The sequence below is a fragment of the Tetrao urogallus genome, assembly GCF_951394365.1.
Source record: "Tetrao urogallus genome assembly, chromosome: 14".
Lineage (NCBI taxonomy): Eukaryota > Metazoa > Chordata > Aves > Galliformes > Phasianidae > Tetrao > Tetrao urogallus.
In genome coordinates, this window is record NC_136827.1 from 1,960,134 (window position 1) to 1,977,025 (window position 16,892).

Below are 16,892 nucleotides of genomic sequence, written 5' to 3' on the forward strand. Positions count from 1 at the left end.
CGATGCTGGCTCCAGCCCTCCATCCGCTCCTGTGGCTGTTTGGCTGCGTGCTGCTCAGAGGTAAGGAGCAATGGGGCAAGGGCAGGGGGCAGCTGTGGGGAGCCCAGCTGTGGGCACTGAAGGGAAGCAGCCAGAGGAGGAGCGGCTGCCAGCAGGGAGCTCAGACTTTACGTTCAGGGTGCTGGGATCAACCCGGCCCCAGCAGGTTTTGCAGGCTTTATTTGACCGTGCTGAAATCACAGAACCTGTTCCTGGTTAAGGAAAGGATTGTTTCTGTTAGTGATACAGAGGTGTTTTATAGCAAGTGACTGTTGCCAATTGAGGATGAAGGTGGAATTTTAAACGTATGGGACGTTTTCCTCACCTTTATTTTCTCCTCTTGCTGATGTAAACACAAAGAGCACGTGGCACTAAGACTCCTGCAGTACACTATTGCCATAACTCTGCTTCTGACTTCCCTGTCGCCCTCTGCTCGCGGTATGGGATGCAGTGAGGATACCCAAGGATCCAGGCTCCTGCTGAAGTGTGACAGGTCGCTGTCCTGCAGTCAGTGACAGCTGTAGCAGCTTTCAGCTTAAAGGCAGTCAGAGGAACGGATGCTGCAGTATCACTGCTGCTTCTATTAGTCAGCCACCTGAACTAGTATCATGTGTCTTGGATCCAAAGCTTTTATCAGTAAGCCATGGAAGATGTCCATGGGTTGCAGCCCCTGCATTGGTAGAAACAAGATTTTTAAAGGACAGGGACTATAAAGACAATTCAGCTGCTTGCTGTGCAATTCTCAGAAAGAAGAGCACATTGATTAGAAAATGTCTCACTTAATTAGAGGGCAACACAGCTGGTTTCAGCAGAGGGGTGAAGTGTGTTGGACAAGGAACTCTGAGGCCCTTTGGCTCTGCTGCTACACTTCTTAATACCTGGCCAGAATGCTTTTTTTCTCCTTGAAAATATTAGTTATGGCATGCACAGGACAGGACCTGTCCTGCAGGTTGCCAGCACTCGCTCTGACCAGCTGCGTTACCCCAGGACCCAAACCCTGCAGTGCACCAAACCTTCAGCTGATGGCACCACCCAAAGGATTCACTTCTCAGGTTGATCCCAGCACTGTAGGATTGGGTGGAAGGGTCACCTCTGTCCCCTGGTCCGAAGCCACATCACTTGGGAACTCTGTCCTCTGCATTCTGCTTCAAATGATGGGGCAGGGGCTGCTCTCACTGCCAGCACCTGCAAACCATGACAGCACTACCGTGCTGCACTTGCACCTCTCTGGCTTCAGGTAGAATCAGCTTTCAACATCATCTCGTGCTTTGCCTCTGATCTTGCACGGCCATTGAAACAGCAGCTCAGAACTGTCATAACTTTCACTTCACCTTTGGTGCTATGGAAAAGTCATCAACACGGCCTGGTACTCGAGGGGCAGCTGCTGCAAAAGGCGAAGCAGCAGGCTCAGAGCAAGGGGCACAGGTTGGTCAGCAATGCTGCTCCCAAAACATGGGCTGCTGAAGGGAATGAAGGACTCTTAAATGAGACAAGGCAGCTCAGAGGTCTCCATGCACCTGAGGAGGTGGAAATTACATTTTGGAGGTCCAAAGTTGGTCAGAATAGCCGTAAACTTGTAACTGCCTCCAGGCAGGCCTTGGGTACCTTCTGCAAGTTCTTTCATTCGTTAAAGGTTGGTTACAGTTATTTCCAAAAGAAGGTTCAACTTCTGTTACTGTGGAATTTCTCAAGTGGGAAGTTCTGGAACTCTTCCAACCTATTTTTCATCCCCAAGAAATGCTTAATGAAAACGTATCCAAACACACCTCTTCCTATGAGCAGTTTCCATTACGACCAGCAGGCACTTCCCAGACAAAAGCTTTCCACTGGAAAACTCCTTCTGCAAGCTGAGGAGAACCCAGCAGCATTTCCCCACTGACTGCTGCTCCCCTTACCTGCACTGCAGCCAGTGAGTGAATGGATAATGCCACAGTGAAGGTGCCACAGACATGATCCAAACCACGGGATGCAGCTAAAGGGCAGACATCCAGCTAGCAGGAGATTTCCCAGACAGGACTTCCATCCTAACAAGTATCGAGGGCACTCTACCATTGAGTCTTACTGCTTGTGCTGTCTTGTTCCTCAGGCAATGAGAACAGAACTCGAGTTTTATGTTCTCCAATGGTCGTGAGATCACATAACAGAAGAGACTTGTGCAGCTCCACTCGCACCAAATTACGATGTTCTTAAAATGCATTTGCCAAGATGTCTTTTATGCTTGCTGCCATGCTAGGGAATGCATCTTGTTCAGATCCTGCTTCTTTCAGCAGTGGCAGAACGCCCCTGTGTCTTTGCAGAGGGATATTTTCACTGCTGATCTCTGCCCACAGCAGGTGACACCCAGTGTTATCCCCAAGATCCCTTCCTGACTCTTCTTGGCCAAAAAAGGCAGGTCAGCACAGCCCTGTCTGGTGTACCAGGAAGAGAAACCAGGAGCGGTTTGAAGTGTTTGTTCAGAAAACAAACTGCTCCCCTCTGGTAAGGTGAAACTCCACCGATGACACTGCAGAAATGATAGAAGTGACTGGGGATCGTTTCCAGCAATTATGTTTCCTTACAATAGGTGAGTCAGCAACAGGTGTCCTTGCAGGAGACGCTGCTGGTAACCCAAAGGCAAGAATGTTCCTGCTGGGAAAACACACACGTGGGCTCGAGCCCAGGCTGGAGAAGGGAGATCAGTGCCTCACACAGCACAAGAACTGCCAAGCCCTGGCTAGAAGGTCTCCTTATTCCACATCCCAGATGGCCCCACTCAGCATGATCCAACCACAACGAGAAGCAGTTTCCCATCAGTGTTTTTTGTAGACTTATGGGCTGGGGGCTGTTTTACATCTCAGCTGAATTGTTTCAGGAAGTGGGAGGAGCAAAGCCCCCTCTACCATCTCAGACTGCAGTGCTCTTTGGGGGGCAAAGCACTGGAACAGGCTGCCCAGAGAGCTGATGGGGTCCCCTTTCCTGGAGATATTCAAGACCCATCTGGACACGTTCCTGTGCAAGCAGCTGTAAGGAACCTGCTTTAGTAAGGGGTTGGACTCAGTGACATCCAGAGGTCCCTTCCGACCCCTGTGATCCTGTAATTCTGTGACATAGAAATGTGGAACGCTTCCACCTGCTCTCCAGGAAAAGCCCTCCACTGCTGGGACAGCAACCAGCAGTTCTCAGTGAGGGAGGAGATGCTTTCCCACCATCAGGCATCGCTGCAAATCACACACCTATCTATGGGCAGCACAGCTCTGGGCAAGCAGCTCCAGGCAAACAGATCCATACACTCACATTGCCCAGATGTGACTCTGGAGTTGCAAAAAAGCTTTGGAGTCAGAGCAATCAGAAGTCAGGGAGCAGCATGGCATAGTGACAATGCAGTGGATGGGGACCAAGGACCACTGTGTGTTGTGCCTGCCACTTAACAAGTGGTATAACACTTCTGTGCCTTGTTTTCCCCAGATATGAGATAAGGATAATAAAAAGACTTCCTCCAAGGAGTGCTTTGGAATCTAGGAATAAAACGTAGGTGACATGGGAGTCACTCACCTAAAATTTGAAGCCAGATGAAGTTTGTCAGGTCAAGATGCTTTGCTTGCCTCTTCTACAAGACATGGTGTCTCAGGGAGCAGCAGGGAGGTACCTCCTCAGCACTGATGCAGAGAAAATGAATGCATCTGAGCAGGGCAGGCTTCACCTGTCCTTCAGCCACTCCCCTGAGGTTGAAGGCAGGTGATCTGAGAAGAGAAAGCAAAAAGAATGAGGATTAGGAAAGCTCCCCAGGGCTCCAGCCCCTGACACACCTCACCTCCTAGCTCACCAGATGGGAACTGAACCCATCCAGCAGATCCTATTCCTGCGTGGTGCTCCACGAACACAGCTGTTAGCAGCAGCACCCCACTCTGCCAGTGTGAACGTGGGAGAAATCTTGGAAAGAGAAAACTGGGGAATAAACTGTGGCATAAAGCCTCCATGGATGGAGGGTAGTGAGATATGCCTGATAGGTACCAGCCCTGATCCATCACGTTGGCTGTGCTGCTGCAGGGGGTGGTGATTTGTGTGCTTTGCTGATAGCTGCCCAGAGGTACAGCACAGGAGCAAATTCAGCAGCTGATCTCCTGCACCAGCTGGAACACACGACATTTGGTTAGGAACTAAATCCTACAAAATAATGAGGACCACCTGCAAGGCGACCTGTACATCAGCAGGGCCTTGGCTGAGAGCCTAATTAAGGTGTGAAAGCAGCAGTGCTAAACCAGCCTGCAACTCGCAGTGCTTTTCTGCACCCTGCTTTCCCCATCTATACAAAAGCAGCATTCTGAAACAAAGAGGTTGTAGAGAAAGCAGAAAGCAGCTGGGAGGGCTGCAGCACAGTGTCCTGTTGGGAGCAGCTTTACTTCCCAGTCCCTGCAGAGAAGTGCCCAGAGGGGTGCAGAGGGCACAGGCCAGGAAAAAAAAGCATGCTGACACACACAGTGATGTTACAGGGCCCATTCTGTGCCCTGTGGTTTCCCCACGTTGTTTCTCTTCTGGCTTGTTTTCTAAATTCAAGTGGTTTTTAATTGCCTACTACAAGAAGCCTGATCTGCTCACAGCAGCTCACTGGAGAGGATCACAGAGGAGGATGCTTGCAGAGGATGCTCATCAGAGGGTGCAGACCTGGGGGAGGGGCAGAGGAAGGCTGGGATGGTTCTGAATCCCTAACGAGGTCCAGATTTAATTCCTGCCTTCCTGCCTCTCTAAACTTTCCGTAACACTTTGACCAAGTCATTACCATTCAGAACCACATAGCAGTGAATTGCCAAACCCCTCGAATGTCAGCTGAGAATTAGGTGTTTTAATACCTCTGTGGGTCTGGGACCTAATTTAGACTGTCAGTTATCAAGTCTGCATAATGACACTTTTCCTCTCTTCCCCACCTTTTCTGCCTCAACCTGTGAGACCTGCCAGGCAGAGGCACCTTTTCTTATTTGTTCCCATTTCTATTAAAATGGGACTGAGACTTTTGCAGAGCTCTTCATTTTCCAGGTTTCCTAATGCAGCATTTTCTTTCACGTAGAAATGATGACAGTTTGGTGTTGTTGCTCTCTGCTGCTTGAACAGCTGCTGTGTTTCACCCAGGAAACAGCTGCACTTGCGTTGTGGGTCAGCACATTTTTGTCTTGTCTAATTTTAGGTGGTTGGGTCTCTTTCCTTTGTTTATGTAAGCTGCAAGCAGAGGTGCAACAAGCCTGTAGGTTTCAGGGCAAACTGACACGCAATGAGCACAGGCAGAGCACTATCAGATCTCCCCCAGTTGCAATGGAAAAGAGTGCCATGAGCCCAGCACTACCCACCAGGGCCAGAGGGTCCCTCCCCCCATCAGTTCTGAGTGGATGGGACCAGTGCCTTTGTACTGATGCCAGAGATCTTCCTGTGTGAATCCATATGGCTCTGGGAACACCTCAGCTGCCATAGAAAGGCCCCTCTGCTCGCAGCCTAACTCTCACTTCCACCATTTCAGAAGGACTACAGCAAATAAAAGAAATCCAAATTTCCCTTCTTATATTCTGGAAAAAAAAAGTTAACTAAGAAAAACCAGCTCTTAGTCAGAGAGACAAAATGCATCTGCAGCCTCAACACGCTTCCCCAGAGCCCCATTGCTCTGGTCACTAATCAGGAGTTTCCCTTTCCAGCAAGAGCAGAAAGCATGATTTTCCATTGTAAATCCCTCAGCAAGCTCGCCGTCCCCACCTAGAAACACACAATCCCTCTGTAAATCACTGGCACCCAAACACTCAACAAACAGCTCTGCTCAGCAGCAAGAAGTCGCCTGAATGGCTTTGATGTTGATTGCAATTACAGCTGTGCTGGCTGCGTGCTGCATTCACTGTTTATATAGCCACTGTGCCACAGGGGGAGTGGGGCTGTGCTGGGACAGGCTGCTGTCACACCGTGGTGGGATTGGCAGTGGGGTCCCCAGGGAGCTGTGGCACCGTGCTGTGCCCACATCCTGCTGCCCAGCCCCACAGCACAGCTTGCACTGCTCCCTGCTGCGCACACGGCTGTCTGCAGTCATTCAGTGAGATGCTGAGCACCTTTGCTGGAAGAAAACACCTAACAAAGTGGGGCTGTTGATTATTTAAGTTGGCAGAGAAGCTGTAACAAAAAAGCAGGGGCCAGAAGTCGGAGCCAGGCGTGCTTTGCTTTGAAACAACGTGCTGCTGTGTTTATAGAAGGGCTATTTATTACAGAGCCAAGTGCCAAAAAGAGATCTGCGTCCCTTGGCCTCTTTGCAGCAAGATGGTCACTTCTGTGCAGCAAAGCTCCAGTGCAGCAAACCTGGGTGAGCAGCTCCCTGCATGGGGGAACTGCAGTGACTCCAGGGTTTATTTTGGCACAGTGATCTTTGAGGACGTTTTATGAGGCAGTGCTCAGGGGTGAGCTGGTTAGCAAAGAGCTGAGCTGCTGTGGAAGAGTACTGAGAACATCTGCCTCTCATCTCAGCACTGGGAGATCCTGAGCTTCATAGTGCAGGGCATCACAGCACAGGGCAGTAAAGCCATCTCCTTTTTCCCACCCCTAGAGGCCCAGCTCAAGCTCTTGAATTTCTTCTCAGTTACGCCAAAAATAAACTGCCAGCTCAGAAGCCTTTGTCCCACCTTTTCCTCAACAAAGAGGATGCTTTCATGTTATGTGTACATTAAAAAGCACCTGTGACAGCTTCAAGAAGCAAACGTGTCACAAGCAATTATTCTCCTCTTAGAGGAACAAGATGGTCTCTATAAGGAAGTCTGAAAAAGACAAGCTGTTTGAGTTTGGCAGGTACCAGAGGTCCCATGATCACCTCTGCTGTTTGCAGAGTACTTTAAGGCATGTGCAAACCAGCATCCAGAAATTGTATTGCAAAGCTGCTTTAGAAGAAGCCAGTGCCAAAGAGAAAGCCTGGCAAACAATTGGGATCAATGGGCAGCATCTCACATTGCAATTGTGTGCACTCCTCTTTCCCTAAAGAAGCATCTCTGCTTCTTTAAGGAGAACCGTGTGCCCAAAAGATCTCATCCTCCCCTGGGGTGCTGTTGATTCAAAAAATGGTGTTGCGTCTGCCTGTAGTTCCCATTCACACTACCAGACTGACATTCATTTAGCCTGCTCTTCAAAAGCTCCAAAGGCTATCCCATAATTCTCCCACACAATCACTTGCTGCGACTCACTACCCTTATGTCAAGACAGTTTCCTATTGCCCCCCTTTTTATGGCTGCAGTGTAAGTCCTTGTTTTCTGATCCTGTTCCCAATGGATGCAGAAATCAGATTAGTCTCTTCCTGTCTGTGTAATTAAAGATCTAATCACATCTCCTCTCCCCCTTCCCTTGTAAGGACCAGACAAGACATGTTTCACCAACCTGATGTCCAGTAAACCAGAACATCAAAGCATGGAAGAGTTCCGAAAAGCCAAGCTCATAGCCAAACCCCAAACTGAAAGAGGCTGTTTTATTATGTACTCAGTGATTTACACTCTGTTTTGGTTCCTGTTTGGCTGGGATCGTTGTCATAAAGCCTCGGAGGAAAAAACAATTCTGGCCCCAAGACAGTTGCATGAGAAAAATGACATCAGTCAGGAGCACACCAGAGCCAAGCAGTCCCTGTGGGGTGAGCTCTGAGCCCAGCAGCGATGACCCCCACATGCTGCAGATCCCATTCCAACATCAGGGCATTCACCTGAGCTCTCCCAGAATCTCTACAGCACAGGTACCTACCGTGATGTGCATCATCACCTCCACAGCTCCCACCAAGAGACGGGACATCGCAGGCTGCGTCTCCTCTCCCTGTACAGCAGCAATCTAAAATAGATCAGATCAGTGGGGATTTAGAAGTGCCTGATCCTCTCTTTGATGAGAAAGGGAGCCTGGAGATTAGCTCTCTTGCAGGCGGGCTCACAAAAGAGGTACGAGAACAGGTGAGATGGACCGTGCGTGCTGGGAGGACAGAATCTGGCTGCAAGCAGGCACGCAAGCACTGTGCTGTTTGCTGGATCTCCCCATGGGTCGTCAGCTCTTGCAAAGAGGACTCAGCCCTTACTGCTGTCCCTTTTTGTCCAAAACTTGGAGGAACTATCAGCTGTTGTGGGATGGATCACCAGCAGGGCTGGATTCTTTTGGGTTTCGTGGCTGTAATGTAGTTTCTTTCGTGCCTCTTAACTAAGGGCAGCATTGCTATCACCAGCAATAATCATATTAAAATGTTACACAAATAGGAGGTGTGTTTCAGTAACAGCAGAAAGGTCACTTCTTCAAAGTTAAGCCAGTTGGTTTTGATTCAAGCATTGTGTGTATTTACATCCTGCAGTCCTCATTCCCTGTTATGGAACTGGGTAGTTCTTTCCCTTTTTATATGGCAACATTTTTAATTGGCACCTGTCTAATCATAGGATTCCAGGAGCTGAAGCTTAAAGAAAACGTCAGAGAGTAGACAATGTGGAAGATGGTGAAGGAATGTCTTGCTGTAAACCCAGAAACATTCAGTTGAGAAAACAGTCCCATTAGCTCCTGGCAACCTTCACAAACCTCATCTATCCACTCATTAAGGTCTCAAGGGTCTCAAAGCATTCCAAAACAACTCTTTTAAACAACTCTAGAAAAAAACAGGTCAAATGGCCTTTCTGTGCCAAGGCTGAGCAGGAGGCAAGAAGCTCACAAGGAGAGAGCAGTGCTACTGATTTGTATGGCCTTGTATTTTCTCCATGAGAGAGGAAGGAGGTTGACTAAAGAGCTTGGTTTTGTGCAGAGAGAAGGGCATTTATCCTGACTGAACAAACTGCAGTTCTGATTTACTCAGAAATGAATGTCCTTGTATTCAAGCACATAATTTCCAGCAGTGTTGGTTACTACTTCTTATCCAGTGCTTTTCGGGAAATCATGTATTTCAAAGTCATTCCTTCAGAAGATGAGGGAAACCCAAATCACACAGCAAGAACACTGACGTGCTGGTGAAAGTTACGGTCACAGGTTGGCACTGCTAACGCTTCTGTTGTTCCATTTCAGGTACTACAGCTGCCACAGCCTCCTCCATCCACAATGTCACAGGTACCTCCTGGGTTGGGATCCGATGTAAATGCCCATTGGGATGTGGGTGCACATGCCCATGTGGGGATGCAAATGGAGAGGCCGCTCCTTAGCACCTCTTACTCCCGTCACCCCCTTTCATTTTTGTGGGCCATAAGAACCCCTTTCTGGCCCATCCTTCGAACCTTGCTGCAGGGATCCAGCACATCTCAATGTCACCTCCATGTCTCTGCTTGTGTTACAGATCAACCTCAATCAACGACACGCAACCATGAAGTAGAGAGCAATACCTCAGGTAAAAAATCCCAACAAGGGAAGGATTGTGGGCATCTGCAATCCTCCAAAGAGGGAAAAAGATTGGCCTGTGTCCACACCTACCCGACATCACCGCTTTGCTGGGCAGCCCTTAACGCACAGAGAGCTTGGTGCCCAGTGTGTGTAAGCACAGTGCCTCACACAGCAGGTCTGTCCTTGGACGTTGGGTGTCATAAAGGAAGTACCAGCAGTTAAGCCATTGTTAGAGGAGTTTCCCTGCATTACATTCACTGTTCAGTATTACTTTCTCGATAAGCACAACCACTTTTTTTTTAGACTAGAAAATTCCAGTTCTGCACACAGCCTCAGCACCTCCCACACAGCAGGTCAATGTGTTTCCTGTTTCTCCCTGAGGAAGGGAATGTAACAGGGAAAGATCTCTCTCTGCTTAGAAAGAGATCCCCTTACAGAGAGACCCCTAAAAAACAAGGGAAAAAGATCCCCGAAACGGTCTCAGATTCTGCTGCCATGCCTTGCAGGAAAAAAAAAAAAAGAAAAAGAACAAGAAAAAAAGACACCCCATTTCAACATTTCAGCGAGGCATTTGGATAAAAGGAAAAAGCCTCAAACCATTTTCACTTTTTGCTCATTTTACTGGAAAGCCACAAACCTAGATGAGTAACAAGCCTATAGATTTCACCTTGGTGATCTGCTCTTCTTGGAGAGGACTATGACAGCATTCCCTTTCCCCCTGCTATCTTGCTCTGGATCTGCAGGGTTCATGCTCTGGCTCCTTTCAGTACATGTTTGAGGAAGATGTCAGCCTCCAGGCTGCAAGAAGTAAATGATTTGTGCTTAGAGACTCAGCAAAATGAAACATGGAAGTTAGCATTTCACATCACGAGCAAATAAACACATGGGTGCCAGGCAGCTCAAGCCAATTAGTGTCCAGTGATAACATACATAAAGAAATTGTCTTCATTTTGAGATAAAGCCCTTCATTTTCAAAGCAGGGAAAAGAGATGGTAGGAAAGCCATACTGCATGCACCCCAAGCTCTGCCAGCTCAGCACCTCCTCACACAGCCAACCTTGCCAAAAGAAGTAAAGCATGGAAACCCTGACTCCTTCAGCAAGGCTAGCTGCTTCCCCACAGCCCCCAAAGAACATGAGGGTGTAGTGCAGAAGGAATGCCCCCCAGTGAGCAGTTTCTGAGCAGAGCTCTTTAAAGTAATGCTACCTTTACCTTACAGAGGCTTCAGTGAAGTCAACAGCACCATCTGACCTGAATCTCACTCACATGGACCAGACCACCACAACAAAATCCTCCTCAATCTCTCCAACCCTGCTAATATCATCTGCACAGGGTAAGTACACAAGGTGGGAAAAACCCCAACTATTGCTCAGGTGGGACCTATCTATGCACCCTTTCTCATCCGTGCAAACGTGGGTGCATCATAAAGCCCTCACTGGACCACACCGTGCTACCAATGCCGCACACTTCTAAATACATTTCAGCTTTTGCTGAAAAAGCAGCTCATTCCAGCTCACCAAATACACATGGCTGGATGTGTGTGGCCTGGACGTGGCAGCTGGACATCTTGATTTTGGTTTGGAGTTCCCCTCCTGTTGTTTCATGCCTATAAGCAACAGTTCTCTGTAGCATAACTAGCAGCAGCTTCCAAAGTTAATTCTCTTTTGCCATGTTTTCTTTATCCAGATGAGAAGTCCAGTGGAAGCAGAAACACAACAGCTCCATCAACTCCAGGTACTTTATGTTTTCATAGGTGCAGGCAACTTCCCAGCAATTAGCTTGCTTTATTTATGTGGCACCTGTTATTTAAGCACTACTCTCTCTTGGTGTGGAGCCCTCAGTACCACCCAAAATCACCTCTGCTATCCTTACAGGTGGTGACAAAACACAAGAGAAATCTTCTTGCATCCCCTGTTTGGGATGAACTTCAACAGTCAGGAGACTGATTTACATTTAAGAACAGTGTGGCACTTTTAGCACCCTTTAAAAAAGCCTCCTTTGCTTCTGATGGTTTGTTTAATCTGGCTTTTATGCAAAAGTTAGAGAATTCAGGAAGAGTTTTCTCAGAGTAAGGGCAGAATCCAAATAAGTGGGAAGACTGAAATCTGAGATCTGATTGGATTCTCCATTAAAGACTCAGCCCTAGAAAAGCTGTTTTGCCTCTCAGACCTTCCCTCACTCATGCAAGGTTAAAAACCCATGGTCAGCCGTGCCTGACAGATGTCCAAGCAGCGTGTCTGTGCCCAGCTAAGCCAGGAGCCCTTCACATCACAGCAGATTGCCATTAATCATAACCCTGCTTCAGCTGAAAAGCTCCATACATCTTCAGCTACAGAAACGCTGCTGATGCTTCCAAAAGACAGAGCTCCTGTTGGGTGAGTCTCAGCATTTCCCAGGATTGAGGAACCCGTGGCAGGCTCAGCACACAAAGCTTCTGTCCTCCACCTGTGGCTGAAAGAACCATTTCAGAATGAAACAAGAGGTTTGATGACGGCTACAAAACAATGCAGCTGGTAGCTGTACAACTTGCTCCTGCTTCTCAGGAGCACTGTGCTCCATGTCATTGCTGACTTCAAACCAGTTCAATTTGGTACTTCACAGTATTTCTCCATTCTTCTGACTTTTGGCAAAAGAACACTCCAAACGCTGATGTTTTCCCAAGGGCAGGAGCCCCAGTTCCACACAGCTGCCCCCCTGTGCCCCACTGCCAGGAGCTGATTTACACCTCTCCTGGCAGCGCCTACTTTGGCCAACGCTGCTTTTGGGAGGTAGGGGATGGGAAAAGAAGACAAGATCCTGGAGCCCCCGCTTGAAAAAACCTCTGTGCTGCCACAGCTGGATTGTATATTGGGCAATTAGCCCAACTCAAACTAGCTTAGTTAGTTCTAGGTAAAATAGAGTGCAAGACATGCCCACTAATTTCATCTTCAAGTCAAACAAGCCAAGCAGCTGATCCATACCCATGTTCTGCAGAACTGCCTCCCCTAACCAGTTTGTTTGTGCATTTATGAGCAACAGCAAATCTATAGCTTTCCCAGTTCACTATTCCAGTGTTTAACCCCTATACCTGCCAAAAAAATGCATGAGTGATTGCAGAAACTGAATCTGAGCACTTAGGACTATTTGAATCCCTTGTTTCTTTCTCTGAAGAAAAGTCTGGGAAAACAGTAAAAAGGGCATTTGGATGGGCTGCCCAGGGAGGTGGGGGAGTCACCATTCGCAGAGGTGTTTAGGAACTATGGAGATGTGACACTGAGAGCATGGTGAGCTTGGGCTGGGGTCAGACTGGATGATCTCAGTTGTCTTTTCCAGTCTTTATGATTCTCTGATCCTGTGGTGGGAAGGATTCAGCCTGAGAATGAATTTCCCATTTTCCTGCATCACCAGCCACACTGTGAACACATCCCGCTCTCCAGCACGTACATTCATTCTTTTGCTTAGTAGGTGACATTCAAGGACAAGACTCATTTCTGCATTTCCTCTGCACAGGTGAAGAGTCCAAGAGAAGAGAGAGTCCTACAGCAGCAGCAACTCAAGGTGCTTCCTCCTTTCTCTCACAGAAACAGACATCAGTAGATGTTTCACAGCCCTATTTACAGCCAATAGCACTGCTATTTTCAGGCATTACGGTGAAGAGATAACAAGAACCCAAGGGCTGCTGGCCATCCCATCTAGCCCTTCAAAGCTCTGCAGAAGCAGCTCTCTGGGGTTACATGTCACGCCTGAGTACAGTGGCTGTGAGTCACAGCAGGAAAAGGTGACAGTGTGGCAAAAGGCTGTAAGATGGGGAGGCAGGACGAGCTCCTTGCTCAAACGTGCCAGATCAGTCCTTCACCTGCCACGCTCAGCTTCCTCGTTGCTGTCCCAGCAGAAAAGCCTGTGGGTGGGGAATCACTTTCTCAGATTGTGGATAAGTAGAGCCACACCAATGCAATCTGACTCCCACTGAGGATTGTTCACATTGGTTGGGGCTGCCCGCGATCCTCAGTTATTCTCTTCAGTAAAGTGCAAATGAGAGTTAGACCACACAGTACCACTAGGAATCTTCTTCCCAACCTTGCAAGAAAGGCTTTATATGATGGTATTTTCCCCCTCTTGTAGGCACCTCAAGAACAGTCACCCCAGCACTGGAAATCTCTGTCTCTTTGCCCGTGCCTACTCCAACAGAATACGAGTCTCCACTGACTGTGGTAGCTTTCGGTAAGGTCTTGTGCAACCAGGGGAAAGGAGGGAACTTGTTTTGTCAACTCATGCAGGTTAGAACACCCAGCCTTAAAGAAATTTCCCTTGAGACAGCTCTCGTCAGTTTCATTCTCCATGCCCCAATCTTGGAGGTTTCAGAGAGCAAAGGAAAACTCTTGAGAAAAAGACTTGCTACCACCAAGTAACACAGCAGTGAATAAACACTCCTAGCCATACCCAGCCTAACAAGAAAGGAGTCTGAGAGTATACTATGGCTGAGTCTGAGCTCAGGATCTTCTTCCCAGAGCAAGACCTGGGCAGAAATTACCACATTCTGTGCCCTGGTTTCCCTGAAAAGGCATACAATAGATGTCGTACCTTCCTGTAAGCTTAGACAACTTAGTTTTAACCCTGAAAGCCTGTTCAGCTCTGTTCCAGCCCTACCACACTCCTTCCCTGTACGTTTCCCCCCTGCTTAGCAGGAAGCAGCCAACTCCTCCACACCGTTCAGAGATTGTGCAAGGATGGAGCAAGAGATGCCATAACTTATCCAGACAACAGCTTTAAGGATGGGCACAGGGTAGATTTAAGACACCCACTTTTCTTTGGGCTGTACTGTCCCACTAAGAGCTCTAGAGCCATCTTAACAAGGCGCAGTTTAATTGATAGTTGCCAGATGTCAGAATCAAACCTGTACTTGGCCATTGGTCCATGAGATAGCTAACACTGGCTCAAAGTCAATAACTTGTCCCTCTCCATTATATTATGTATTTACCTGACTGCACACACCTTTAGGATAAGATTTCCCAACTGCAACAGGGACATGTTGACTCTAATTAATTGCCAATCAATTGACTTCTGCCTTCCTATCGCTGTCTTATCAACTAAGCACGTACCAGAAGCCCTTTGAAGCTAAAGCACAAGATCAGGTCATTCACTCCAATAACTATTTACTTTTCTACCAATTACATCCCATGCTTGCTGTAATGAAAATACTGATATCCTACACAAATCACGGTGAGAGTCCAGACCCTGCACTGCCCCAGAAGGCAAGGACAGGAGAGTTATTAGATCAATAGCAGAAGGTTTCTTCATCCACCCGCAGGTGTCATCAGCTTCATAGTCATCCTGGTTGTGGTTGTGATCATCCTCGTCAGCGTGGTCAGCCTGAGGTTCAAGTGCAATCGCTCCAAGGACTCAGAAGGTATTTGTCTGCGGCTGCCTGTCCTTCCCTAATTGAAAACTCATTGTTTTCTAAGTTCATTTGGCAACTCCAAAATGATGGAGGCGCACACACGCACACACATACAAAAACAGCAACTTATTCAGTGGGGAGGTTTTGTATCATAGTTAGGAATGGAGTGTGACCGCTTCTTTGGAGCCTCAGTCCAGACCCATGTGCACAAGGAAACAGCCTTAAGTTTGCTGCATCTGACCGGCTAAGTGTGCAGATTTCCTGCAGAAATCACAGGTTGACACTGATTTTCCCTCAGAATCCCATTTCCCGTTAAGCACTGCCCACTAGAGGGCAAGACTGCTCTACAGCAAGGCGGGTAACTGCCAGAAGGCTGGAGGATGCCAGCAATTAAACAGGCAGCAAAGCATTCACTCCTGCCTGTATAAAGTTAAATTAGTTGAAGCGTTTTCTCTAATCAACTCTCAGTTATCCAGTGGTGTCTCTAATTTCATTTATAACCCTGTACAACTTGATTCTGAATACAGCTGACTTATTTTATGGCATAGCTGCGATGTTTTCTCACCTGCACATCACCAACTGCTTTTCTCCCTCCAGACAAACAGAAGCCAGGGAGCTCCATGGTGTCAGAGAGGTAAGGCTGCTTACATTATTCATATCCTGTTGAAAATTATATTTTATTGCACAACTAATTTTAGCACGGGAAAAAGGCAACTTTGGTTACATCAGATGGGGGGGAAGAAAACATTTCAGGGCTTTGAGATAGGTGAAAAACACAGTGAGTGCTGTTAAACCTCATCCTGTGTCCGATGGAATCAAAGGTAGAAGTTCAACATTTGGGGACCTCATTTTGCAGCCGTGCTGATACTGATGAAAGTTCATCAGCTTCCAAAAAGGAGTTTGCTTGTCTTTTCTTGCCTAGATACAGACTTGAGATCTGACCTTGGGCTTCTGAAGCTCAAAGTAGTCTCAGCAAAAATAAACTAGCCCCATCCCCCCCCAGTTATTTTCCAATACCACTATTGCTGTTACCAACACAAGTAGGATAAAGAGGGGTCTCAGTTCAGAGCCCTTTGGAAGAAAAATGTCAAGTGGAGAATGATCTGTGTGTACCCCACAAAGCATCACTGCTACTCAAATAGAGAAGCTGCACACAGAAAGCATCATGAAGCAAGGGACCTAAAAAGGGCAAAAGGTATCGCTGCACACTGTTCCTATTTCCCCATCCTTTACCATCTGGGTAATACTCCCTTTTTGAAAGATGCAGGGGGCACAGGGAGCAGGGTTCTTCAATATTTATGTGAGAATCTGCATCAGCATCAGTGGTTCCTGTTTTTACCCCTTATGATAACGATCTATGTGATCCACAACAACTGGGATGAGGCATTAAGGCTCCCTAATCCCCAAAACCATCCAGCCTCCATTGGTACTGAATGCCTATCCAGCCCTCAGGGCAGGGAGAAAGGCAAATCCCCCCTTCCTAACACTTGTACCTCTCACTCAGAAGTTGGGGCCTGGCAATACATGAGCAGAAGTATCAAGGAGTGGAGGAATTTGGCACGAAGGGTGTGCCTGGACTGGGACAACAGAACTGACATCAGCCCTGGTCCTGGCATCCCAGCCGGCCTCAGCTCTGTTTGTTTACCTCCCTTCTTACTTTCCAGAGTAATTAATGCTTTCTCTCATTGACAGCTGCTCTGCAGGCACAAGCGAGAAGGATAACAGCATCACTCTGATCTCCATGAAGAACATCAATATGAACAACAGCATGACTTACCCACCATCAGAAAAGGTTTCCCTTTTAAGCCTTGCTTTTTAGAGAGTAAACTGGGGAATATTTCTCCTGCTGGATAAGGGTGTGCCTTTGAGATAATCCCAACCCTTTACTCCTTCAGAAATGTAGTAACAAGCAGCTGCCAGCAGACTCCCACAGGTCCAACCAGGTTCCACTGAGCCTGATGAAATTTTGGGTGCCCGTTTCAAGTTTATCCGAGCTGCTTGAACTCAAATATTTCATACTTATGGGTGCCAGCCAGAGTAACAGTCATTAAGTTTAGAGATTAAAAAAATTACCTTTCTGAAGTCAGTGTCCCCCCATCTAGTCCAAGCTTCCCATATACTCCTGCTCTGCAGAGCTGTTTGTGATGTTGGAGCACATTCCTATC

The 16,892-nt window shown here is 47.7% G+C and overlaps 1 protein-coding gene across 1 annotated transcript; it reads left to right on the plus strand.

The window, feature by feature from the left end:
• Window positions 1-2: 2 nt before the first annotated feature.
• ECSCR (endothelial cell surface expressed chemotaxis and apoptosis regulator) lies at window positions 3-16,546 on the plus strand (the record flags this gene model as incomplete). Its single annotated transcript, XM_079542331.1, has 10 exons — window positions 3-60; window positions 9,043-9,084; window positions 9,308-9,358; window positions 10,570-10,683; window positions 11,037-11,084; window positions 12,840-12,887; window positions 13,452-13,550; window positions 14,638-14,736; window positions 15,325-15,361; window positions 16,420-16,546. The coding sequence occupies 10 exons, from the start codon at window positions 3-5 to the stop codon at window positions 16,544-16,546; spliced, it is 723 nt and encodes a 240-aa protein (XP_079398457.1).
• Between the last annotated feature and the right edge of the window lie 346 nt (window positions 16,547-16,892).